We start from the raw sequence: 25,542 nt of genomic DNA, 5'->3' as shown, positions 1-25,542 counted from the left end.
TGACAAAAGAGAGGACCAGAGAGGTTCAGTTAATTGCACAAATACAACCAATTAACTGGAGAAAGGATGGGCTAGAACCAGGTCTCTTAACTATTAGTCCAATGAACTTTCCTAAACTTTGTTGGATATGAGAGGCTTGAAAATCAAGGCAATTCACATTTGGATTTCTGTTTGCCTGACCATGAGTGGTCAGTTTTCAAGAAAAAGGACTTACCCTTTGTGTACCCAGCCCCTGCCAGCTTACTTTCAATCCATATGCATATGAACTGTCTAGCTGGCTGGACAAACCCAAACTCCTTGACTAATCCTCACCTCTACATGACTGGACAAAGTGAGGACTGCCACTGACTGCCAGCCTCCTCAGGCAATATTTTCATCTTCCTCTCTGGATAAAAAAGTACAACAAGTGACTTCTAAAAAGAATAAAATCTTAGAGTTTAAAAGATCTTAACCTCCCACCCAAACTGAACCCCCCTAGACAGTACCCCTGACAGATGGTCATCCTGCTTCTATGTTTTCAGAAATATGGCAGTCTATTCCTTTGTCAGGACAGCTCTGATTACTAGGAAGCTCTGAGTCTGAGTCCTATGTCACTGTAGTGTGAGTCAGTGAAAATAGCACAGGTTTTGGAGTCAAGCAGACTTGAGTTAGAATCCTAACTATATAATTTGTTGCATGACTTGAGCAAGTTATTTATCTTCTACCAGTCTCATTCACTTCATCTGTACCTTAAGGATAATATCTGTTTTACAGTTACTATGAATATTAGAGATTATGAATGTAAAATGCCTACGACAGTGCCTGGCACAAAGAGCTAATTAAGTGATAACTGTTATTATCATCATCATAATTATTATCCCACCCATTGGTCCTAGTTTGCCTTATGGTGCTACATATATATGCCTTTCAATACTTTTGAATACTTAAATTTAGTTGTCATGTTATTCCTAAGAGTTCTTTTTTTCAGAGTAAGCATCCATCAGTATTTTCTCTTTTGGTTATCCTTCTCTTGGCTATACTCCTGCATCTATGTTTGTAGTACATGGTGCCTGTAACTGAACAAAGTACTCCAGGTGTGATCTGAGTGCTTCAAAACAGAGTAAGACCATAAGCCTCTATTTCCCAGACACCACTCTTCAAGCTGCCTAGGACTCCTTTAGCTTTTTCCCTCCTCTTTCTTCCTCATCCCTCCCCACCCCCAACCCCCCCAACTCCAGTTCAAGCTGTTATTTCTCAGTCTAGTTGTGTAGGACACAGCTCCCTGGCCCATGCTGGTATTTTGAGCCTTGCGCTCCCCCTGGCTGAGGCAGTCGGTCGCTTGTCGTTGGTGCGCTGCTCACAGCGGCTCACAGGCAGCTCTCGCCAGCTGCCCACCGCTCATGGCAGCACACAGTAGCCGAGGGCAGCTCAGGATGGTTGCCGGCCACTCACACTGCCGGCCACTCTCCAAAGCACACAGCAGCAGGTGGCAGCTCACGCCAACCTCTGGCTGCTCAGGGCAGCCCAGCTCCAGGGAGAACTGTTGTTCACAATGCTATAGAGGGCGCAGCTCACTGGCCCAAGTGGGAATCAAACCAGCAACCTGGGCATTAGGAGCACTGGGCTTCAATCACCTGAGCCACCCGGCCAGCCCTCCTTTAGCTTTTTTGGCAACCATGTCACAGACTGTCTTAGTCCTATGAAAACCTCTAGATATTTTTCATTTGAATGAGTTTTAAGTCTTTCACATTTTGCACTTGTATAGAATTTGTTTTTAAAATTCAAGAGTAAACTTTTTATTGACTGAAAGCTTATTGTGTATTAGGTATTGTGCTGAGTTCAATACATAGGGATGACTAGAACAGAGTATCAACATATTAGAAATGCAAGCTCTACAAGACTGGGTCTATCATGCTCACTAATGAATCCCCATTTCTTGGAACGATGTCTCCACATGGTTATGTGCTTACTGTTGTTGAATTAATGAATGAATAGTTTACAAGGGAAGTTTTCCTTATAAGTGAAAAGGCATTTCCCCAATTCACTTATTTTATAAATTCATATTATTATTTTTATTTTTTTACAATCCTATCATTTTTAGAGCAACCCTAGTGTTTTTTCCATCTAGGGTAGACCCAATTTCCAAAATAAACTTGTACTGTCCCTTTCAAGGCCAAACTAAATACTTATATGCTTTATTTGCTGGATGGCCATTATATTCCACTATTGAAGGTCTTTGGTAAGTACTTGTTTGACCCTTAATGCAGGGCTTACAATCTCATGGTTAGCAGTAGCAGTTTAACTTTCTGAGTGCTAACCCCCTGAGAATTTCCAGAACCGAGTTCTATTGGGCCCTGATTTGGAGTGGGGGAGAATAAGGCCCTCGGGAGAAGCGTTGCTTAGGAGGACCTTGAAATTCTGCATTCGTCTGTAAGGGGCGGCCAGGTGCTTATAGGCTCAGTGCCTCTGGGTCGAAATCCATCCCGCAGAGGTCAGATATATGAAATTTAGGGGTGTCCAGTTCTCTAAAACCGCAGTTAGGCAGGTCTTAGGAACTCTGTAGAGTCCTCACAGTTTTTCCCAGTATTTGGGCTACAGCTGAGGCACTGGTCGCCATCTTGCTATGAAATGCCAGGCAAGCGGTCCCTGGCGTCGCTTGGTAACCACGGAGACACCCTTGCCCCTCCCGTTTTTCAGCCTGTAGAGGCTATAAACTACGATTCCCATCAGCTGATTTCCTCTACTAGAAGGCTAGTTGTCTAGATTTGGCTTGTCAGCCACCGCGACCCTGCCGCAGTGAGCCGCGGGAGTTGCAGTTCGCGGTGGGACGTCACTTTTTGCTGCGTGAAGCTCCAGAACTACAAATCCAGTGAGCCAGTGCGTTTACGCATGCGCACGAAATAGCCGGTCCCTGGCCCCCCTGCGGGTGCCTGAAAGGTAAGAGGGCGGAGGGAAGAAAGAGGAGGCGGGATCCGGGCGCTGCGTTGGCTGCGGCCTGGCACCAAAGGGGCGGCCCCGGCGGAGTGCAGACCCAGTGGCCCCCGGCGATTATGGACCCGGCCGAGGCGGTGCTGCAGGAAAAAGCGCTCAAGTTTATGGTGAGGAGAAGGTGCAGGCCGGGGAATGGGGTAGGCGGTGGCGTTGGCGGCATCGCTGAGGCTCGGGCCTGGGCAGCCTGTCCGCCGGAGGAGGGGGCAGCGGGACTGTGGGCCGAGGCCGGCAGCGGGGGCTGCTGAAGGGGACGGGACAGGAGCTCCAGGGAGGCGGGAGGGGGTGGTGGAGAGGACCCGGGGTGGGGGCAGCAGCTCCGCCATCTTGTGGATGAGAGGCCAAGTGACAGCGGGAGCTTAATCGGGGAGGGGGCTCCGGGCGGCGCGCGGGGCCCTGGAGGGAAAGGGGCGTGGGGACAGTTACTGAAGTGCTCGAAGGGGAGACGCAGTGAGGCCGCTGGCAGGGCCTTTCCAGTGCCAGGGTTACGGGTAAGGCTTGGGAGAAGAGGTGCATTCAGGAGTGGGGAAGGGGAGCGCGGAATAGTGGGAGGAAAGAGATTGGGGGGAGGGGGACCGGCAGGGCTGGATGCAGATGGATCTGAGGGTGGAGGAAAGCCAGGGCTGGTGCGAGACTTGTAGTTTTATAGAATGAGGGCGTAGAGATAGCCTTTACCTTCAGGGTGCAATCCCAGCTTGGCCAAACTAATGTTGATAAACTCTGGAAAGGAAGAGGTCTTAGGAAAATAAGAACTGGGGATGGGAATCTAGGGTTATGGTGACAGTCTCTGGGAAAGGAAGGGGGGGTGTTGAGTATGAGCCAGAATTACAAATGTCAGAAAAGGGGGTACACACTCTACTTTGAAAGGAGAGGCTAAATATTGTAGTTAGGATGAGGAGATGAAAAGCAAGAGGTTGATTGGTCAAGGAAACGGTTATAGGAGATTGGGGGCAAAATTAATATTAATAGGGTAAAACAAAACAAAAGTGCTAAATTGTAGAGATAGTAACGTGGGGGCCAGGCGCGATATCACTTTCTGGGAAAGGAAAGGCGGTGGAGATTAGAATCACAAGACCTGTGAGTGATGAGATCAGTGGAGAAATTCAGGAGATAAAAGGGGGAATGTAGGTAATGGGAAATGGGAGATGTCACGATTGGTGGTTACTTATCAGTTTTAGGTTGAAGTACACAGCAGGAGCTTGGATTGAATTTTGTGGGTGTGTTTAAAATCTTTGGAGACCAGTTTTTAAACTTTGTAGCATGCTTTTCTTCTATGTTTATGTTTGGCAATTTTTTATAGTCTGATACTTGATGCTTTTAATCTGATGCTTCTTGTATATCCTAGGCGTATAACCAGACTTTGTGGTTACTGCTAAAGAATGATGGGATGCATAGACTTCTACCTTAACAGGTGGCCTTAGGGGCATTGATATTGTTTGCAGTCAAGTCTTGCCTTTTCAGAACTAATTGTAACCTGTCACTACAAATCTTATTTCTTAGTTGTTATTTTGTGTCTTTGCCTGAAAAGCCAATATAAATCTAAATAAACATGGACACTAACCTAATTCCATTTAGGCTTTAACCGGCCCTATTTACAAGAGTACATTTTCAGAGACTGGTCAGATTTACTAAAACTTTATTTTGTGTTAGTGCTTTCGAAAACACCCAACTAAAGTTTGAGTGTATTATCAACAAAATTCCATATTGGAGAAGGTTCTTGAGTTTGTGCCCAGTGTTGAAATTCTAAAATATTAAGACAAGACTTTGACATTTTTTGGATTTCAAAAGTAAGAGGAAGTTGCTTTATATCTACAGCCAGCTTCTATATTTAAGTCAGAAAAGTGGCAGCTGCTTATTTTTATTTTCCTCCTTAGAGGTTGACTTAATCCTAATCTTGACACTTGAATTAGTTTTATGGAATAGTGTGATTTACAGATCATAAAGAGACATTATGAGATCATCTACTCTCAATCAGACCTCAGTCTAGGAATATTCTCAATTACTTGATCTCTGCTTTGTACCAGTGAGTTGTATTTCGAGAATGGTCAGATTCAGTTAAAGTGAATCTGGAGATGGCCATGTAGTCGTTTGCAGCTTTTAGGGCACCATGTGTTATTAAATGTTGAGTCAGTTTCCAGAGAGAGAAGTCAGTTTTTTCTTTAGTTACTTTTATTTTTGACCTTGCCTGCTATTGTGGCTGCTGTTTGAGAAAAGGCCAATTGAAAGAAGGTCACCAAGAATGTCACCTTAATAACTGAAGCAGAGAATGGAGAGTTAGAGATTTGGTATTCTTTTTCAGCTCAGTAACAGCCTTATTATGAATCTGAGTAAGTCTCAACTTGCCTTTGGTCCCATTTACCCTGCTATGTAACATGTCTGTTTACTTGGAGTCAGTTTTGAGATAGGAAGATATTTTATTTGTGCTTGCACCAAGTGATTAGTACACAGTACACATGGAAGGGCTATGCTTTTAATCAAATTGATAATTAGATAGAGTGTATGGCTTTGTTTTGGCCTTATCATTCCCTCAGTTGTGAATTATGAATGACAGTTTTTGTGTGGATGCCCTGATTTCCATAGTTTAAGAAAATGCAGTTTTCTTGTTAAAAATGCCAAGATGAAATGGATATTCCCTTTTACGAATTTTGCTCATTACTACATTAGTGTCGTGCTTCAGTGAGGAATTTTGCAATAAAGTCTTATTAATGAGACTGCTAATGCAGAGTTGCCCATAATTCACATGTGGTCTAGATTTAAAAGTTTATGCTGGATACTTGTGAAAAGTAGTTTAACTTCTAGAAATAAATGATATTAAAGCAGTAGTTTACGTTAAATAACCTATATGCTAATAGCTCTCATTCAGCTTTAGCAGGTCCTCAAGGATCTTTCCTAATACTTCCTTGGTCAACAAAATTATAATTCCTCAGAAAAGATAATTGGGAACTGGGAGAGGACCTGAGAAGAGAAATGAAAATAATTGAGGGAATGTAGGCACCATATAGGAGAGATATAGTTAAAAAAAATAAAACTATATATATATAATGGAAAAACAAGTTGAGGGATGAATTTTAAATTTATTTAAGAAAATGGACAGGGTAAACCAGTTCCAGAATGTTAGAACTGGGGAATCATTTGAAACTTGGATGAAGTAATTTTAGGGCATATAAAAGAATTTTTTATACAGTTTATAGATAAGTGAAACTACATAAAAGATAACTTGCTGTATTAACAAAACACCCCAAAATTTAGTAGCTTAAAAAAACCCAATTTATTATTTCTTTCAAATCTGTGGTTGACTGATGGATTTTCTGCTTTACTTGGTGCTGGCAGGGGCACCCGCATGATTGGAGTGTTCAAAATGGCCACACTCCCATGGCTGGAGGCTGACTGAGAGTTCAGTTGGCTCTAAAGGCCTCCAGGCCTCCTTTTTGTGGGCCTCCTCTCTCCACGTGGCCTTTTGATTTCCTTAGAGCATGGTGCTGGCGAGGAGCATTCAAGGAGATAGGAAATAGAAGGCAATGAGCCAGTTCTTTCAAGTCCTAGGTTTGAAAGTCTGAGAATGTCGCTATTGGTCAAAGATAGTCAAGGGCCAGCCCAGAGTCAAAGGGAGGGGCAGTAATCTCCACCTGCAGACATGGACAGTGGCATGCATAAACACGGGGAAGTTGCTGGGGGGTGGGTATGCCCTTTTGAGACTGGCTACCATAGATGCTATTCTAGTTGGATGTTCAGGCTAAAAATACAAATGGGATCGGCCATATTTGTGGGTTATAACACTAGGACTGTTTTAGAGGCATCTCTTTTTGGAGGTTAACTTCTCAAGGAACGAACATGCTCTCCTGCATGACTTGCCTTAATGTTACTGTAGACATAATACTGGGTGAATTAATAATGATTCAGTAACTTTTCTTATTTGCTTGAGAAGCAATATATCTAAAAGCAAGAAATTGCATTTAAAAATACTCAGATTTTTCACTGTAGTGGGCTTTTAAATTGGTAAGGTTGATTACCAGCTGGTTGGATGAACATTTGAAACCACTTCTTAGTTTAAGTTATCAGCGTTTCTATGTATCCCTTACCTGTTCCCAATTTACATTAGCCTTCAGTTTCTTTTCGGGATACTTTTATACAGTATAGGTATTGGGGTATGAAATTACAAATTAGTGTATTTTCTTTGTATTAATTTTTTTGATTCATCTTTGTAATAGGTGCACATAATAAATTACTGGAAGTGACTTATAGATGTGGAATAAAAATTCTGTTTTGAATGGTTGTCAGAATTCTTTTATTGCTAAATTAGAAAATGAACTTTCAGGAGACCACTTGTTATTCTGTATTATTTGTATACTCTTTAAATCCTTAAAGACAGGAAGCAGATGAGAATTTTTTTTCCTTGCTAAAGCGAGACAGGACATTATGTAAGATCTTCTATTTAATTTTCTTTTTCACAGTTACTGTGACCCTCAGGAGCTCACCTCATCATCTTTTCCTCTGTTGTGCCCTAGGCTGGCCCTCTTACACTTACCAACATTCGGTGACAGCCCCCAACCAGTCATTCCAACACCAGCCCATCCTCAGCCTGCCGAGAATCTCCCCAGATCACAGTCCCACAAGCCCCAGAATACGGTCAACGCCACTCATAGCCTGGTGCCCAGGCTTCCCCTGCCCAGCCCCGGCCTCAGCTCAGACCACCCGTGCCCTGCAGTGTCATTCTCCAACTCAAGACTTTCTCGTCACAGCTTTCACCTTGATTAGTGCTCACTGACCCCACTACATGTCCCAGGGGCAGGGCGGGTGCAGAATTTATTCATCTTTGTATCTGCAGAAGCCAGCATGACTCCTGGCATGCAGTAGGCACCCAGTAAATACTTGCTCAACTTAATAACTCAGGCTGCATCGCAAATCACCACTGTTGAGGGCACCCTATCACCTCATCCTGCAGCAGGCCTTCCTTTTCATCTTTACCTTTTGGCTTTCAGTCAGCTATTTAGAATAGAAGTAGGAACTCTTGCTATATATTGACTCTAACCAAAAGATTCCTAACAATTCTCTGAAACCCTTCATAGGAAATGTCTGTCAATGGAGAGTCAGTTAAGACAGTGGACTCAACCAGGACAAAAGGTAGCTAAGCAAGAAGAGTGACAGAAGCCATTTTTCCTTTTCAGAGGTCCTCGAGCTAAAATCTTGATCATGTATAGATAAGATTATATTATGGTAAATAGCATTACAATAAAAAAAAAATGAAATTGAAGAAAGAAAAGAAGTGTTTTTGTGGTATTAAAATATTTTGAACTCCCGTCTACTTTCTAGCAATGTTTTAATAGAGCACAGAAGTGCTTTCTGAATGTTTATAAGAATTCATTGAGGATGAAACAGACAGTATTTACCAAAGTTTAACAACTTGGTCACTATAAAGAAAACTTCTTTTCTTAATAAATCAATCCCAGCATCCTAAAATTGGCAATGGAAGTGGAAAATCTCTATGAAAATGTCCCCTGGATCTTAACAATTTCAGCTAGTATTCCACGTGATTCACCTTGTACTCTCTGGATAATTCCCTTTAGTTTCTCAAAGCCTGATAAGAAAGAGTGAGAACATTTTACCAGAGGCTCAGAGATAACAGTGGAATAGATACTGAGACTAATGTTGAACTAAGAATATGATTTGTCTCTGGGGCACTATTATCTTACTTTCTGGATTGCCTTCATATGTGGCCAGTTGGGGAGTGGGGAGCAAGGGAGCAAAAGCCGCAGAGCTGGGAGAGAATTCCTGTGTGCCTGAGATAAAACTTTGGAGCTGGAATTTCCTTCTGAGGTCTTGCTCTTTCCTGAGACTTGGCTCTCCTTTCGGGTCTGCTTGCCGTCCTGTTCTCGGGCTTCTGACCTGAGCTGACTGTCAGTAGCAGGCTAACCATAGTAGTAGAAGTGGGAGAGTTGTGTGTTTTGTTTTATTTAAATATGGTCAATCATAAATAACAGTTAGCATTTATTTATTGTTTACCGTGTGCTGCTCTAAATGCTCTTCTAACTTTTTTTACATATATTATTTCATTTATTTCTCCTAATCTGTAAGATAGATTCAATACTATTGTTACCCCATTTTTCAGATGAGAAAACTTGATTCCACAGAGGTTAAGTACCTTGCACAAAGTCACTCTGCTAACAAGAAGCCTGAGGTCAAACCCAGGCAGTCTGACTTGAGACCCTGACTTAAACTATGGTATTTCATCCTTGAAGAGCAGAGAAACAATGGAATATGATGGCAGTTTCTTTGCGTGTCAGATGGTGGCTGGAGTGGAAGAGTTACTATAGATTTTATACGTATAGATTTTCTGATCATTTGAAGGAATGATCTGAGGAAATGGAGGAAATGGAATAAAACTTTACAGTTGTCATAGTATTATTGTATCAGGTAGTTATTGCTGTGTGATAAAGAACCACAAAATATGTCATACAGCGATAGATACTTATTTGCATGAATATGTGGATTTGCTAGGTATTGGATGATATAGGCTGGGATTAGTTGGGTGACTCTGAACTTGGCTGCTTATTCAGGACTGTTCCACTTGTTATTTTGGGACTCAGACCAAAGAGGCAATGACTTCCCTGGCAAAGCTCTTCTCATAGCTACAGCAAAGGCAAAATAAAGCAAGTGCAATTGTTCGAGTGCCCTTCAATCATTTGTTGTATCACACCTGCGAATATTCCATTAACCAAAGCAAGTCACATGGTCAAGCCCAAAGTCAAGGGGCAGGAGGGAGTAATTTGCACAATAATCTACTATAGTAACAATAATCTATGATAATCTAGTACAGTTAGTTTATAGAAGAATGATCAAATGTTTACTGTGATAGCTGTTGTGCTATTTTTCTGCTTTCCATTGTTGGCATTGTCCTGATTAGCACTTTCTCATTTTGATTATTGAACGACACCTGTTGGTTGGATGCTCCGAGAATCACAATTTAATACAGCAGATATCTTTGCAGTCATGTTATGTAGGGAAAAAAGGCATATAGAAAGAATCAGAATCTTGACTTTAGTCCACAGTAATGCCTTGAGAAGTTTTTCAATATCATAATGCTATTCCTTCCTTGGGGAGGATAAAGTTGATGTTACTCCAGTGGTGTTTGCAACAGAATCTGAATCAAGGTCATACAGAATTCCCTAGCAGCTCCCTTGGCAGCAGGTTTAGAGCTCTTCAGTCCCTTCGCTGCACCTAGGCTTAAGGCTGCAAAGGTATGTGCTGATCTTCTCAGATGTCTGGGACATTCAGGGTTTCTCTGAAAAGTCATGGAGACATCCAGGAATTGTAGTGTGTGGATAGTGTTTTTACAGCACAGATGCATTCATTAATCCTTGTACTCAGGAAGTACTATACTAAATTAAGCTGTTAATGTGATTATTTGTGAATTGCTGGATTATGGGAAATATTTCAAAATATTTAATGTGAAAATGTTCTAGTAAACACACAAAAAAGAGTTACTTAGGTGATTTTTCTTCACATTCTTTAATGTTTTCTGAATTTTTCTACAATGAATATTGTTTTGAAACAGAAAGATTAAAATGTAGTACATTGAGAGTATATGTTTATTAAACGAGTACCTCAAATGAACACCTGTATTTGATGGTGGATTGCAGTGTAGCAGGTAGACTGGCCCGTGGACTCACAGTGGTGGCTTGAACAGGCACCTCACTCAGCTCATTTTCTTAACTGGAAATTGGCTATCTGTCGTCTTACCTACTTAAAAAGGGTCTCTTTTTTTTCTCTCCTCTCAGTTCATTGTAAATTGTAAATTACCATGTATAACGTGTTAATTAATAATTTACACTGTAAAACTCCTATATATATATATCTCCAAGATTTTCAGTAGAAATTTAGGACTATACGTACCTGAATTGTGTTGGAACGTTGCATTTTCCTGTTAAATAAGTAGTACTCGGCAGAATCAGTGGGCTGAGAACTGAAGTTGAGACCATAATAGTTGGCATGCAACCTGATTTGAAAAAACATGAACATAAACTGAGTGAAAAACGTGTCACATGTGGAAGGAGGTGGTTATAGGGTAGGTGGGGATGATGATACACAGTTAAATAAAACTTCCGTCTGCTCTAGAACTTTACAATCTATTGAAAAGATAGGCATTTGTAAATCTCTTTAAGGCATACTTTGGTAAATGCCAAAATAGAGCCACAAAGGGCTATAGAAGTGAAGGGAGGGGAAGTCAGTTTTAACTGGAGAGATCTTTGGAAGTTTTGTGGAAGAAGAAAGCTGTATATTGGATCTTGTAGAATAGATTTTGACAGACTTGTTTCTGAGACGGGCAATTCCAGGAAGAGGGAGTAGTTTGGGCAAAGGCCAGATGATCAGGAGATGGGCAGCGTAGGGTAAGTAGATAGGTATGGCTTGACCATAAGGTGCATAGAAAACAAGAAAGAAAACAAACAAGATAGGTTGGGAGGCTGGGGAGTTTGGACTGAGTCCAGTTTGTATTTAAGAAGAATATTCTAGCGTACTTTGTGTATGCATGTGTCTGTGTAAGCTTTTGATTGAAGTAAAATAAGTATACAGAAAAGGGTACAGGTCATTAAGTATGCAGCTCATTGGATTTTTACCCAGTGATCATGTCTGTGTAACCATTATCTTATATCTATAGATTAGTTTTAACTTATTGGTATTCAACCTCATATAAATGGAATCATTTCAGTATGTATTCTTAGCGTCTGGCATCTTTTGTCCCACATTGTGTGTAAGAAGTTTCATTCACGTTGTTGTTAGTTGTAGTATGTTCATTCTTATTGCTATGTAGTATTCCACTATGTGAATATACTTAAAATTTTTGGCCGTTCTGTTGATGGATATTTGGGTTATTTCCTTTTTGGCTGCTGTGAATTGTGCTATTACGGATAATCTTGTATATGTCTTTTCTTGAATATATAAGCACATATTTCTGTTTGGTATTTACCTAGGTGTATAAATGCTGGGTCATAGGGTATGGAAATGTTTAGCTTTAGTAGGTACTGTGAAACTTTTTCATTTTACACTTCCTACATTAGTATATGAGAGTTCCAGCTGCTCTTTCTCTCTCTCTCTCTCTCTCTCTCTCTCTCTCTCTCTCTCTCTCTCTCTCCCTCCCTCCCTCCCTCCCTTCCTTCTTTCCTTCCTTTCTTTCTTTATTGGGGTGACAATTGTTAGTAAAATTACATAGATTTCAGGTGTACAATTCTGTATGACATCATCTATAAATCCCATTGTGTGTTCACCACCCAGAGTCAGTTCTCCTTCCATCACCATATATTTGATCCCCCTTACCCTCATCTCTCACCCCCCACCCCCCTTACCCTCTGGTAACCACTAAACTATTGTCTGTGTCTATGAGTTTTTGTTTCTCATTTGTTTGTCTTGTTCTTTTGTTGTTTTTGGTTTATATACCACCTATCAGTGAAATCATATGGTTCTCTGCTTTTTCTGTCTGACTTATTTCGCTTAGCATCATACTCTCAAGATCCATCCATGTTGTCACAAATGTTCCTATATCATCTTTTCTTACCGCCGAAGAGTATTCCATTGTGTATATATACCACAACTTCTTTATCCATTCATCCATCAAAGGACATTTTGGTTGTTTCCATGTCTTGGCCACCGTAAACAAAGCTGCAGTGAACATTGGAGCACACGTGTCTTTATGGATAAATATTTTCAGATTTTTTGGGTAGATACCCAGGAGAGGGATTGCTGGGTCATACGGTAATTCTATTTGTAATTTTTTGAGGAACCTCCACACTGCCTTCCATAGCGGCTGCACCAGTCTGCATTCCCACCAACAGTGTATGAGGGTTCCTTTTTCTCCACAGCCTCTCCAACACTTGTTACTATTTGTCTTGCTGATGATAGCCATTCTGACTGGGGTGAGGTGATATCTCATTGTGGTTTTGATTTGCATTTCTCTGATGATTAGTGATGTTGAGCATTTTTTCATATGTCTCTTTGCTATTTGTATGTCCTCTTTGGAGAAATGTCTCTTCAGGTCCTCTGCCCATTTTTTAATTGGGTTGTTTGTTTTTTTCTTGTTGAGTTTCATGAGTTCCTTGTATATTTTGGATATTAGCCCCTTATCGGAGGCACTGTTTGCAAAAATCTTCTCCCATTCAGCTGGTTGCCTCTTTATTTTGTTGATGGTTTCTTTTGCTGTGCAGCAGCTTTTAAGCTTCATATAGTCCCATTCATTTATTTTAGCTTTTACTTCCCTCGCCTTTGGAGTCAAATTCATAAAATGCTCTTTGAACCCAAGGTCCATAAGTTTAGTACCTATGTTTTCTTCTACACAGTTTATTGTGTCAGGTCTTATGCTTAAGTCTTTGATCCATTTTGAATTAATTTTGGTATATGGTGACAGATAGCAGTCCAGTTTCATTCTTTTGCACGTGGCTATCCAATTCTGCCAGCACCATTTATTGAAGAGGCTGTGTTTTCTCCAGTGTATGTTTTTTGCTTCTTTGTCAAAAATTATCTGTCCATATTTATGTGGTTTTATTTCTGGGTTCTCAATTCTATTCCATTGGTCTATGTGTCTGTTTTTCTGCCAATACCATGCTGTTTTGATTATTGTAGCCCTGTAGTACAAGCCAAAGTCAGGAAGTGTGATACCTCCATTATTGTTCTTTTTTCTTAAGATTGCTTTGGCTATTCGGGATCTTTTGTGGTTGCAAACAAATCTGATGATTTTTTGTTCTATTTCTTTAAAAAATGCCATGGGGATTTTGATGGGGATTGCATTAAATCTGTATATTGCTTTGGGTAATACGGCCATTTTAACTATGTTGATTCTTCCAATCCATGAGCACGGAATGTCTTTCCATTTGTTTGTGTCTTCAATTTCTTTTAAAAATGTCTTATAGTTTTCAGCATATAGGTCTTTTACATCCTTGGTTAAGTTTATTCCTAGGTATTTTATTCTTTTTGCTGCAATTGCAAAAGGAATTGTTTTTTGTATTTCTTTTTCTGAGATTTCATTGTTAGTATGTAGGAATGCAATGGACTTTTGTACGTTGATTTTGTAGCCGGCAACGTTACTGTATTCGTTGATTGTTTCTAATAGCTTTTTGGTGGAGTCTTTAGGGTTTTCTACATATAGCATCATGTCATCTGCAAAGAGTGACAATTTAACTTCTTCATTCCCAATTTGGATGCTTTTTATTTCTTTCTCTTGCCTGATTGCTCTGGCGAGGACTTCCAACACTATGTTGAAAAGCAGAGGTGATAGGGGACAGCCCTGTCGTGTTCCTGAACAAAGGGCTTCAGTTTTTCACCATTAATTCTGAGATTAGCTGAGGGTTTGTCATATATGGCCTTTATTATGTTAAGGTATTTTCCTTCTATACCTATTTTATTAAGTGTTGTAATCATAAATGGATGTTGTATCTTGTCACATGCTTTTTCTGCATCAATTGATATAATCATATGATTTTTGTCCTTTATTTTGTTTATGTGATGTATCACATTGATGGATTTGCGGATGTTGAACCATCCTTGTACCCCAGGGATGAACCCCACTTGGTCGTGATGAATAATCTTTTTAATGCATTGTTGTGCACATTCTTATAACACTCACTTGGTATTATCTTTTTCATTTTAGATTAGTGGTTATTGTCTTACTGTTTTAATTTGCATTTCCTTAATGACTGTTGTAAACAAGCACCTTTTTAGGCTTATTGGCTGTTTAGATGTATCCTCTTTTTGTGAAGTTGTGTGTTCCATCCTTGGTCATTTTTTTCTATTGGATTGTCGGCCTTTTTCTTATTGATTCATTCCTTATATAGTAGTCCCCCCTTACCTGCAGAGGATTGTTCCAAGACTCCCAGTGGGTGCCTGAAACTATGGATAGTACTGAACCCTGTATATACTGGCTTTTCCTGTACATTCATACCTGTGATAAAGTTTAATTTATAAATTAGGCACAGTAGAAGATTAACAATAACAACTAATAAAATAAATAATTATACTGTAATAAAAGTTGTGTGAACATTGTCTCAAAATATCGTCTTATACTATACTCACCCTTTTTGTAATGATGTGAGATGATACAGTGGCAACGTATTGAGATAAAATGAGGTACTCAGAACGGCCTGCAATTTAAAACCTATGAATTATTTCTTTCTGGAATTTTCCATTTAATATTTTCAGACCACAGTTGACCTTGGGTAACAAACTGCCAAACGTGAAACTGGATAAGGGAGGACTACTGTATTCTGAAAAATACAAATCTTTCGTCAAGGAAACAGTGTTTTTGTAGGAACACAATGTTTTGTTTTCACTTTTTCACTTGAGACCAGTAAAAGATGTCAAAAGATTTTGTACTACCTTCACAGCATTTACAGGGTTAGCAAGTTTTTTTTCCTACATACCAATACTTGAAAAAGAATCACCACTATTAGCACCATCATTTTATAAAAGAAAGACTTACTTTAATGCCACAAAAGTAGAAAGGATATAATCTCAGAATGAAGGGAACTCTGAGGTAGGCAGACTAATGTACCCTTACCCCCTAAAAAGTCCAGTCTAATCCTTAGAACCTGTGAATATGTTAAATGACATTGCAAGGGGCATTAAGTTTGCTAATCAGTTGACTTTAAAATAGGTAGATTATCCTGGATTATCTGGGCTAGGCCGAGTGTAATTACAGGGACCTTAAATGTGTAAGAGGGAGGCAGAGAGGGTGTCAGTCAGAGTGATACGATGTGAGAACACAATCCTCTGTTGCTGGCTTTAAGATGAGGGAAGAGCCATAGCCAAGGGTTGTGAGCAGCCTCTAGGAGCTGGAATGGACAAGCTAGAGCCTCCAGAACAGATCATAGCCCCGTCAACACCTCGATTTTGGTTCAGTGAGACCCATTTCAGACTTCTGAACTACAGAACTGTAAAATAATAAACTTAGGTTATTTTATTGTTGTTTATAAATATGTGGTAATTTGTTACAGCAGCCATGGAAAACTAAATGTACAGTCTTAAGAGAAGATAGTTACCCTAATTCACGTGTGTGTGTCTCACAAATGCGTGCACACACACACACACACACACAGTATCTTTATTTTTAGTGTTTGGTAACTATTCAGTGCAGTTCTTTCTCTTAACATTTAAGTTTGAATCAACTTCAGAATCGTGGAAAAGTTTAAAGTACAACGCAAATGGCATTTTTCCTGAATCATTTGAGGGTAAGTTGTCACATCATCACCAAATGCTTTAGTGTATGTTTTCTACAAACAAGGACATTCTACATAACTATAATATAACCATCAAAATTGGGAGGTTAACATACAGTACAATTACAGATCTAACCCTTAGACCCCATTAAAACTTTGCCACTTGTTCTGGTAATGTTCTCTTTTTTTGCTTCAGAAAGCTTTACTGTTTTAGTCTGGTCCATGGCATGGGAGAGGGCTCCGGGGTGCTTAGAAGGGTGCCTTGTAGCTGTAGGGAGAGGCTCAGGCAGAAGCCCAATACCAGGGGGATGTAGAGGGGCCCCTCCAAGGCTTCTGGGTTCCAGAGGCTCCTAGTCAGGCTTGAGGGTGAGCCTTTTGAAGAGATACTTGCCCAGCCCAGCCTGGGGCCGCCCAGCCTGGGGCCGGCCAGTCTTGGGGAGGTTAGTCAGGTGGTTGCCCATCTTGATGAGTTTTGCCGCCTCATCTAGGAAGTGGCTCTCCGGGAGTGACAGAGATGGTGGTCTGTGCGGGCAGAACCCAGGCCTGCAGATCCAAAGGGCCTAGTTCAGGTTCTTCTCCATGACCGTGGTGGCTTCCATGGTATCCTGAGTTTTACCCCGGTTATCTTGGGAAGGTTTCTGCAGATCCTGAAGAGGGCGTGGCTGCCATGCTGGTTTTGCATCTTCAAGAGACGCTTGGCGCCTTCACGCTTCTTGGTGAAGAGGTGGCCCACATCCTTCAGAGCCACATTGTCCTGGTCGAAATAGAAGCCCAGAGAGAGGTAGGTGTAGGAGGCCCACAGGTACAGTCTGACCAGGCGCTGACAGTGGCCCTTAATGGAATAATGCTGATGAACTTGGGAGTTCAGGGTTCCTCGGCAATAAGGAATAAAGCTCAAAAAATGGTGTTTGCTGGTCTTGGAGGCCAGATGGCTGAGATGTTTTTGAAGGTTGTGACTGGAAAAGAGATTAGAGGGTGGTGGGAGGCTGGAAGAAGGGGGATCCCTGGGCCTGGGTCATCCAAACACTGTTGAAGCAAGAGGCAGATGTGGGGGACCTCCGAGGGTACTGCCTCAATAATGTTCCTTATAACAGAAAGATCGAACCCAAAATCATGCATTGAATTAATTGTCATGTTTCTTTAGTCTCCTTTAATCTGGAATGGTTCCTTCCTTAATTTTCTTTGATTTTCATGACTGGCAGTTTTGAAGATTATAGGCTAGTTATTTTGTAGATTGGTCTCAATTTTGATTGATGATGTTTCCTCATGATGATATCAAGGTTATATATTCTTGGCAGAAGGCCCACAGAAGTGATGCTGAGTTCTCTTTGCGATAAGTATGAGAAGGTATTTTGGAAACATGTAACTATTCGATTCATCAGATATTCATTCAATATATATTTATAACAGAATGGACTTAAGAACTCCTGTTTTATTTGATGGGTTATAATCCAATACTATCATTTATTTGGATGCTTATAAATTGTTCTCTATTTGGCCAATGAGTGTTTTCAAGCTGATTCCTTTGTCTTTTTTATGTATTCCCATCATTCTTTGAGCATTTTCTTATGTTCTGGTACAAGAAGATATTAGGCTTATCTTGTACTTTTTTGCTTCAGCTCTGGAATCAGTAATTTCTTCAAGGAGCCCTGGTTTCTTTTAGTAGAAAATGATATTTGGAAGTCAAGGTCTGGGTGTCAGGTGTGCTCATTGCTGTTGGGTTGTCATTGCTCCCAGGCCCACTCCCTGGACAGAGGTAGGAAACACATGTATATGTACACACACACACACACACCACTCAATTTTATCTACCTATTTATTTAAAACCATGAATTCACACTGATACCTCCAATTCTAGTTTAACACCACAGGGTTCATTCAATAGTTTCCTTTTATAATTTTACCTCCCTTTTCTGATAGTTGGCTCTTATTATCCTCAACATATTTTCTTAATCAACCCTCCAGGATGTGACAAATCTCTTCTGTTGTTGCTGTTCCTGATACCCACCTCATGGATGCCATCCTTACCTTACCAGACTCTAAAATCCCATATCAGGCTGCTGTCCCTACCCCCGTGTTTGAACACCTTTCTCACGTCAGGCTCTGATACCCTGCACTACGTTGCTCTCCTCGCTCCATTTGGACCCTCAGCACCCTGTGTTGGGCTACCAAGGGTGCCATATTCCTGTATGGACATCCTCTTTATTTTGCTGGGGATCTGACATACTACAGTAGATCACTTCTGGTCCTACCACTGCTTCTCGTGTAGACACCTGTTTTGCTTGGCCCTAACTAAATTGAATACAGGTTTTTCATCTTGCAAAACTGAAACTAGTATTCATTAAATAACAACTCTCCAGTTCCCTCTCCCCTCAGCCCCTGGCAACCACCATTCTGCCATGTTTCTATGGATTTGAATACTCTAGATACCTCATATAAATGGAATTGTACAGTGTTACTCTTTTTGTGTGACTAGCTTGTTTTTCATAGCATAATGTCCTCAAGGTTCATCCATGTTGTAGCATGTGTCAGAATTACCTTCCTTTTTAAGGCTGAGTGATATTCTATGGTACATACATGCCACATTTTGTTTGTTCATTCTTCTCTTGCCAGACAGTTAGGATACTTCCACCTTCCGGCCATTGTGAATAATGCTGCTCTGACCATGGGTCTACAAATACCTCTTCAAGACTCTGAAAAGCATTGTTTTACCTTTTACATTTAGATCTACACTCCATCTGGAATTAATTTTCGTGTTTGGCATGAGATAGACAACAGAATTCCGTTTTTTTTTCTTTTATATCCAATTAATCCAGTGCCATTTATTGAAAAGATTGCTCTTTCTCTGTTGCATTGCATTGTCACTTGTTATATACTATCTGTCTGTGTGTGGGGGCCTGTTTCTAGGACTCTATGTTCTGTTCTATTGGTCTATTTAGTCTTGTGCCAATATCATGCTTTCTTAATTACTATATATATATATATTCTTTTTTTTTTTAAGATTTTTTTTTTTAATTGGGGAAAGGGAACAGGACTTTATTGGGGAACAGTGTGTACATCCAGGACTTTTTTCCAAGTCAAGTTGTTGTCCTTTCAATCTTAGTTGTAGAGGGTGCCGTTCAGCTTCAAGTTGTTGTCCATTCAGTCTTAGTTGTGGAGGGTGCAGCTCAGCTCCAGGTCCAGTTGCTGTTGCTAGTTGCAGGGGGCACAGCCCACCATCCCTTGCGGGAGTCAAACTGGCAATCTTGTGGTTGAGAGGACGCGCTCCAACCAACTGAGCCATCTGGGAGCTCAGCGGCAGCTAAGCTCAAGGTGCCGTGTTCAATCTTAGTTGCAGGGGGCAGAGCCCACCATCCCTTGCGGGACTCGAGGAATTGAACTGGCAACCTTGTGGTTGAGAGCCCACTGGCCCATGTGGGAATCGAACCAGCAGCCTTCGGAGTTAGGAGCACGGAGGTCTAACTGCCTGAGCCACCGGGCCGGCCCCAATTACTATATTTTTATATCAATTTTTGATATCTAAAAGTATATGCCCTCCTCTACATCTACCCCTCTGCAAAATTGCATTAGCCATTTTTGGCTCTTTGCATTTCCATACACCAGGGGGTGCCAAAAACATGTATACACGTGACTTGTATTCATCTTCTGTTATTGGTATATATTGAGTATTACGATTTTAACACATTGTTTGTGGGAAACGAGTAAACTCGTCATATCGCCTCTAGTTGGAACCGGCAAAAATTTTGCAAAGTAAATAAATAGAGACCTCTTTTTAAACTAAAACACTGAAAGTTTCATAGAAAAATATCAAATAGATCGAAAGATATGAATATTTTACGGAAAGTCTAATTTTGGCGAGAAAATGTCAAAAAAGCCCCGCGTTACGACGCGATTTGGCGGGAAAATGCCCGCTTACAAAGTGTTAATACAATTTTTTCAATTCTCAAAATGTGTGTACATTTTTTTGGCACCCTCTGTATATTGAAATCAGCTTGTTAATTTCCACAAAACATTCTGCTGTGGTTTTTATTGGAATTAAATTGGATCTATATATAAATTTGGGGAGAACTGAAATCTTAACACTATTGAGTTTTACAATCCATGAAAATGGTATATCTTTTTATTTATTTGGGTGTTTAATTTCTCTATGTAGAAGTTTTTGTACATCCATTATTAGATTTATTCCTAGGTACTTGGTATTTTTCAATGCTATTTTTAAAATTTAATTTTCTGTTTGATGCTGATAGTGTAAAGGTTTTAAATCCTAGGTCCCCATTCAAGGTATAAACACATGGGAGTACTTTTTTCTGAAAAGTCTATACTTTACATCTGAATCTGATTCCCACTGGGAACAGTAACAACAAAGAAGATTAAATACCACTTTAGTAGTTTGATTTAGAGTGTATTGGACTAGGGAGCAGGGAACAGTCAGAGTCAAGGAGGCCGCTTAAAGGCTGTATAATAGTCTAGGCAAGAAGCCATGTGAGCTTGAGCTAGGGCAGTCGGTATGGACAGAAGGAAAGACATTTAAGGGATATTCTGGAGAGAGAATGAATAAGGTTTGCCTGGAGTAGGATAGGAGAAGTGAAAAAAAAAGTAAAATATGGCTGGTGTCAGGCATGTTCAAGGCATTTAGTTAAAGGGACGGTTGCCATAGCAACAGGTATGGGAAAATGAGTGTTTGGTGAGTAAAGATGTTGGAGTAGTCCCCGACTTTAATAAGAAGACTAAATTTAAGACATTCACATAGATAAATGATATAATATTTGGGGTTTGCTTTGAGATTTGGAAGGTGAAAAGCTGAGTGATGGGGGATTCATTATATACTATCCCATACTTTTCTGTATCTAGGTATAAATGTATTCATGATACGGAAAAAAGGAAAGATTTATTCACAGAGAGTGAGATACACTGAAGTTCTCTGGACCAGCTCTACTCAAATTCCTGTGTGATAGAAATATCAAGATTCATCTAAACATGACGTTTGGTTTTTGAGTAGTTTCGTAATCGCTGTCTATTGTACTGGGGGCACTGTTTTATGGAGATTAGCCAGATAAGGAGGTCCAGAGCTACAGAGCTAGGCCAGGCTAACTGAGGTAGGCCAAGTGCTTGGGGGTGGCTAGCAGTTGAGAGGAAAATTAGCCAGGCAGATGGAACATGATATTTATTGGCAACCCAACCAGATTTGTGGACTCAGTGAAGTTTAGCAAGGGCAGGATATACTTTCATGGGGAGATAGTGACAAGGAGCCTGGGTACAGATATTCTGGGGGAGATCCAGACAGGCAGAGAGCACCAGTGAGTTGAAAACAGGTGGCAAGGCCCACATTTCAAGTTTGGGCTCAAAAGTGGAACTGAAATACCCAGCAAGGAACTAAATAAAGAATTCGTTTATTTAATTAATTAATCCATCCAACCTATACTCACTAGTGCCCACTGCAATAGTCCTATACTAAGTATAAGAATTATTGGAGAGCATGTGAAAACGCAGTGCAGACTCTCAGTTCCTCTTCCCTCTGCTGAATTTGGTAGGCCTCAAGAATCTGTGTGTTTAATAAGCTTCTCAGTATTTCTGATGCAGATATTTCTCAGATCACGCTTTGACAAAATGTCTAGTTCACTGTGTCCTGGCCAGTGAACCAACACAGAGGGAGTGGGAGAAATATCGTGGCTAAAACGAGTAAAAGGTGAGGCCTTGTACATGGGGAACGTAGCAGGAAGGAACTGAGGTAGCTGGAATCAAGAGTGAAGGCAGGTTGTAATCATTTTGAATATATAAGTGTATTAAATCAAAATGTATACCTTAAACTTGCACAATGTGCATTGTATCTCAATAAAACTGGAAAAAAGAGTGAAGGCAGAGTGAGACAAACTTTATGCCAGAGGCTTGGGATCTGCTTAGTAATAAGTTGGTTTGTAAAAGAATTTACTTCCGGGGGTTGTTTGCAGCTAGAGAAATTGGTAAACTATTGGTAAACTAGGGCAGATAAATAAACAAGATATTCATTTATAAGATTTAGATCTAGAAGAACGATTGCAATATCCCCAAATGGGGCCACTCTACGTATTTTAGGGTCACATCACATGACAGCTGGTAGTCCTTTCTGGTGCTATGAAAAGGTTGCGGATAGTTCTAACGTTACTTTTGTTAATGTTCTATGACCCTATCACATATGTGAAAATAAATGACAACAGACTACCTCAACAGTTGTTTTACAGTGCTCTTAAGTGGAAGTAATGTCAAGGAATGAAGGAAGAATTTTGAGGAATTGATGAAAGATTAGTCTCTTGTACAACTACATAGACTGGAGTTGTTCTTTTGAGCAAGGGCCTCACGCTGACCTCACGTGAGAGATGCATAGCCATAGGCTCTCTGGGTAGTGAGAGATACCATATGAAAAGGTCTTTCTATCTCTCTCTGTCCCTTGGATCATAATCACCATTAGCCACAGCATTTTTAAAATAGAAGATGTAGTTTGTTACAATCAAATGAGGTAAATGTGAAGGTGCTTTCTAGGCCATAAGCATATGGTGGTGGTGATACTTGTATAACAGAACTCTAACACAAAATAATTCACACGTTTTCCCAAGATTTATCCAATAGGCATTCCACCCCTATTTCATTTTACTCTTTAAACATACGAGTATATTGATTCATGGCTGCTGTGCTGAAGTTTTTGGTCTTAGTTCTTTTTAAAAAATTACATCCAGTAAAACTAATTTTTTTTAGTGTACAGGTCTCAAAATTTTAACACATGTATAAATTTATGTAAGCTCTGTCACAATCAGAATACAGATCAGTTCCATTCTCCCCCCCCAAAAAAAAAAAAAAAATACTGCCTTGTACTATCCCCTCAACTCTAACTCCTAGGAACTGTGACCTATTCTCCCTCCCTTTGGTTTTATCTTTTTGAGAATATCATATGAATGGAATCATACAATATGTAATCTTTTGCTACTGACTTGTTTCACTCAACATACCTTTGAGATAGATTCACTCAAGTTGTTGCATGTATCAATAATCCATTCCTTTTTATTGCTTAGTAGTCTAGTGTATGGATTGTATCATATATTGTTTATCCATTTGGGTTTCCAGTTTTTGGTGATTATAAATAGAGCTGCTATAAATACTTGTGTATAGGTTGGTGTGAACATAAATTTTCACTTCTCTAATGTAAGTACCCAGGATGGGAATTGCTGGATCATATGGTCAGTTTATGTTTAACTGTATAAGAAACTATCAAACTATTTCCCAGAGTGGCTGTACCATTTTGCTTTCCCACAAGTAATGTATGAGAGTTTTAGTTGCTCTGCATCTTTGCTCGCACTTGGGATTGTCAGTATTTTTTATTTTAGCCATTCTAGTAGGTATGTATTAGTATCTTACTATGGTTTTAACTTGCATTTCCCTAATACATGCCTCAATTCTTGATGACTGTTGGGATCAAACACAAAAGATCATCATCAGAAGAATGGTCATCAGAATGATATGCTTAAATTTAACATTCTAAGAAAGACTGTGAATATTTTTAAAAGGAGCTATGCTAATGAATGTTCATGGTTTTTCAAGGAAGTGTGAGGTACTCTGAAACCTATTTACAAAGTTTCAAGTAAGCCCTGTGACAGTGAGAGTGACTTAAGAATATTTTTTTTTTTGCTGGTGGCTTTTGGTGTTATGTAGAACATTTGTGGCTTTTAATAAACTGAAAAGAGAGGCAAATGAAAAAGAAAACTATCTGATCATCCTATAATTTTTAAAAAAAATAAAGCAAACTAAGTGAGAAACACTGATGGTCATGATCATGATCAGCATTTACTATCTGCTATTCCTGGTAGCATAGGTCAGGGGTACGATTTTGAATAACTTGCTTATTCAGGGAAGTAATTTAGATAGATGAAAGGAGGGCATTCCCTTGAGTGTTATGTTTGTTTGGCCCCCTTCTACTCCTCCTTCATAAATCTTCCCGGGCAGCTTATAAGAAGCTAACCAAATAATTGCTAAATAAATGTTCAGTGTTTATTTTCGTTGGTTATTAGCTTGAGGTCAAATTTGTTTAATGAGTAAATATGGAAGAGTTATGTTATTTTTAACTCTTTGAACGCATACTTGCTGATCTTTGCTGTCACTCCCATTTTATGAAGCTGGAATGTAATTTTCTTGGTTTTAAGGACTGTAGAGGTTTATAGTTACTGAATCTTTGTTTTGATGTTGTTAGGCATGTCAGTACTTTTTTGGATCCCAAGTTCTCAGTTAGGAAATAGCCTCTCGATTATACCTTGTTTTCCTGGGAAAATATAGTCCACTTTGAAGTGTTTCCAGTAATACGTTGCTGCAGAAATAGGCTGTCAGTGGTGACTCAGGTTAGTGCTCAGTGTAACTTAGAAAAGGTGACAAGTGGAAGAACATTGATGCATCTGTTTTTCAAATTGCAGTGAATTATCATGACGGCTTATAAGATCGACTTCATTCTCTCCTGGAATTTTGCCTAACCTTACAAATTTTACACGATATGAGTTAAAAATGGACAATTTAAAAGTTAGTCAAATGAATTAATTGAAAAGAATCCTGCCTTATCAACTCATGCTTCTAAAGGTTTTTCACTCCCTCCAGTCATATCCAGGTGTGGTGTTTTGAAAATCAGAATGATTGCTTGAGCTTTTATCAGAGATTGAGAAACTCTTTTTATTCAGGTATGTGTCGTCTTTGATTATATGGTGTATTTGGTGATTATTCTGGATGTATCGCTTTACCCAACATATTCTGACTGCATCAACAAACTATGTAATCCTTGTTACGTTTATATGTGGTCATGTGGAAAAGTGTTTCTTAAGTATTCTTAAATGTGTTTTACCAATATCTTGTGGAAAAATATAATTTTTTGTAAGTATTCATGTTGAGAATTAAAAATGATGCTTATCTCATGTGGACCTGTATCTCTTATTGTATCATTAAAGTGTAGGTACAGTATATAAGAATTCATACTATAGGATCAACTGTGACTTTGATTTAAATATATTATAAATTATACATGGAAGCCTGCATAAGATACTACATTTTTTTTTCCAAAGAAGCTTCTTTAAATGGTTCTGTTAAGTGTAAGAATGTTCTGATGATTATCTTTTTAATTAAAATGGGAAATCTTTGTTTAAAGTGGCATTCTTTTTTTACGGCCTGTTACAGTCTCTGTAACAATCATTTCTTAAGTCTGAACGTTTTATTTCCAGGAATCCATTTATATAAAACTATGTTTAGACTTAATTAAGGAACGATTCTTACTAAGCTTGTAAATAGCCAGGAAAAAAGGGACCGAAAATAAAACTGACATTCACATTTAACAAAATGATTGTAACAAGGTATGTAATAAGCTATAAAAATACGA

The 25,542-nt window shown here is 39.6% G+C and overlaps 1 protein-coding gene across 7 annotated transcripts in view; it reads left to right on the top strand.

Annotated features, from left to right (window-relative positions):
• The first annotated feature begins 2,906 nt into the window (after positions 1-2,906).
• Positions 2,907-25,542, top strand: part of BTRC (beta-transducin repeat containing E3 ubiquitin protein ligase) — a 167,016-nt gene continuing 144,380 nt past the window's right edge. For 4 of the 7 annotated variants that reach the window (XM_019724950.2, XM_019724949.2, XM_019724948.2 and 1 more), the window contains exon 1: positions 2,907-3,077. In XM_019724950.2, coding sequence (XP_019580509.1) covers positions 3,030-3,077 — 48 coding nt within the window. In that variant the 5' untranslated portion in view covers positions 2,907-3,029. Of the gene's footprint in view, positions 3,078-3,360; positions 3,459-25,542 lie in introns of those variants that run through there. The other 3 variants (XM_074339160.1, XM_074339158.1, XM_019724947.2) reach the window with 2 other exon arrangements.

The sequence above is a fragment of the Rhinolophus sinicus genome, linkage group LG07, assembly GCF_036562045.2.
Source record: "Rhinolophus sinicus isolate RSC01 linkage group LG07, ASM3656204v1, whole genome shotgun sequence".
Lineage (NCBI taxonomy): Eukaryota > Metazoa > Chordata > Mammalia > Chiroptera > Rhinolophidae > Rhinolophus > Rhinolophus sinicus.
Note: the sequence above shows the minus strand (reverse complement) of the source record. Positions and strands in the feature narration are given on the sequence as shown.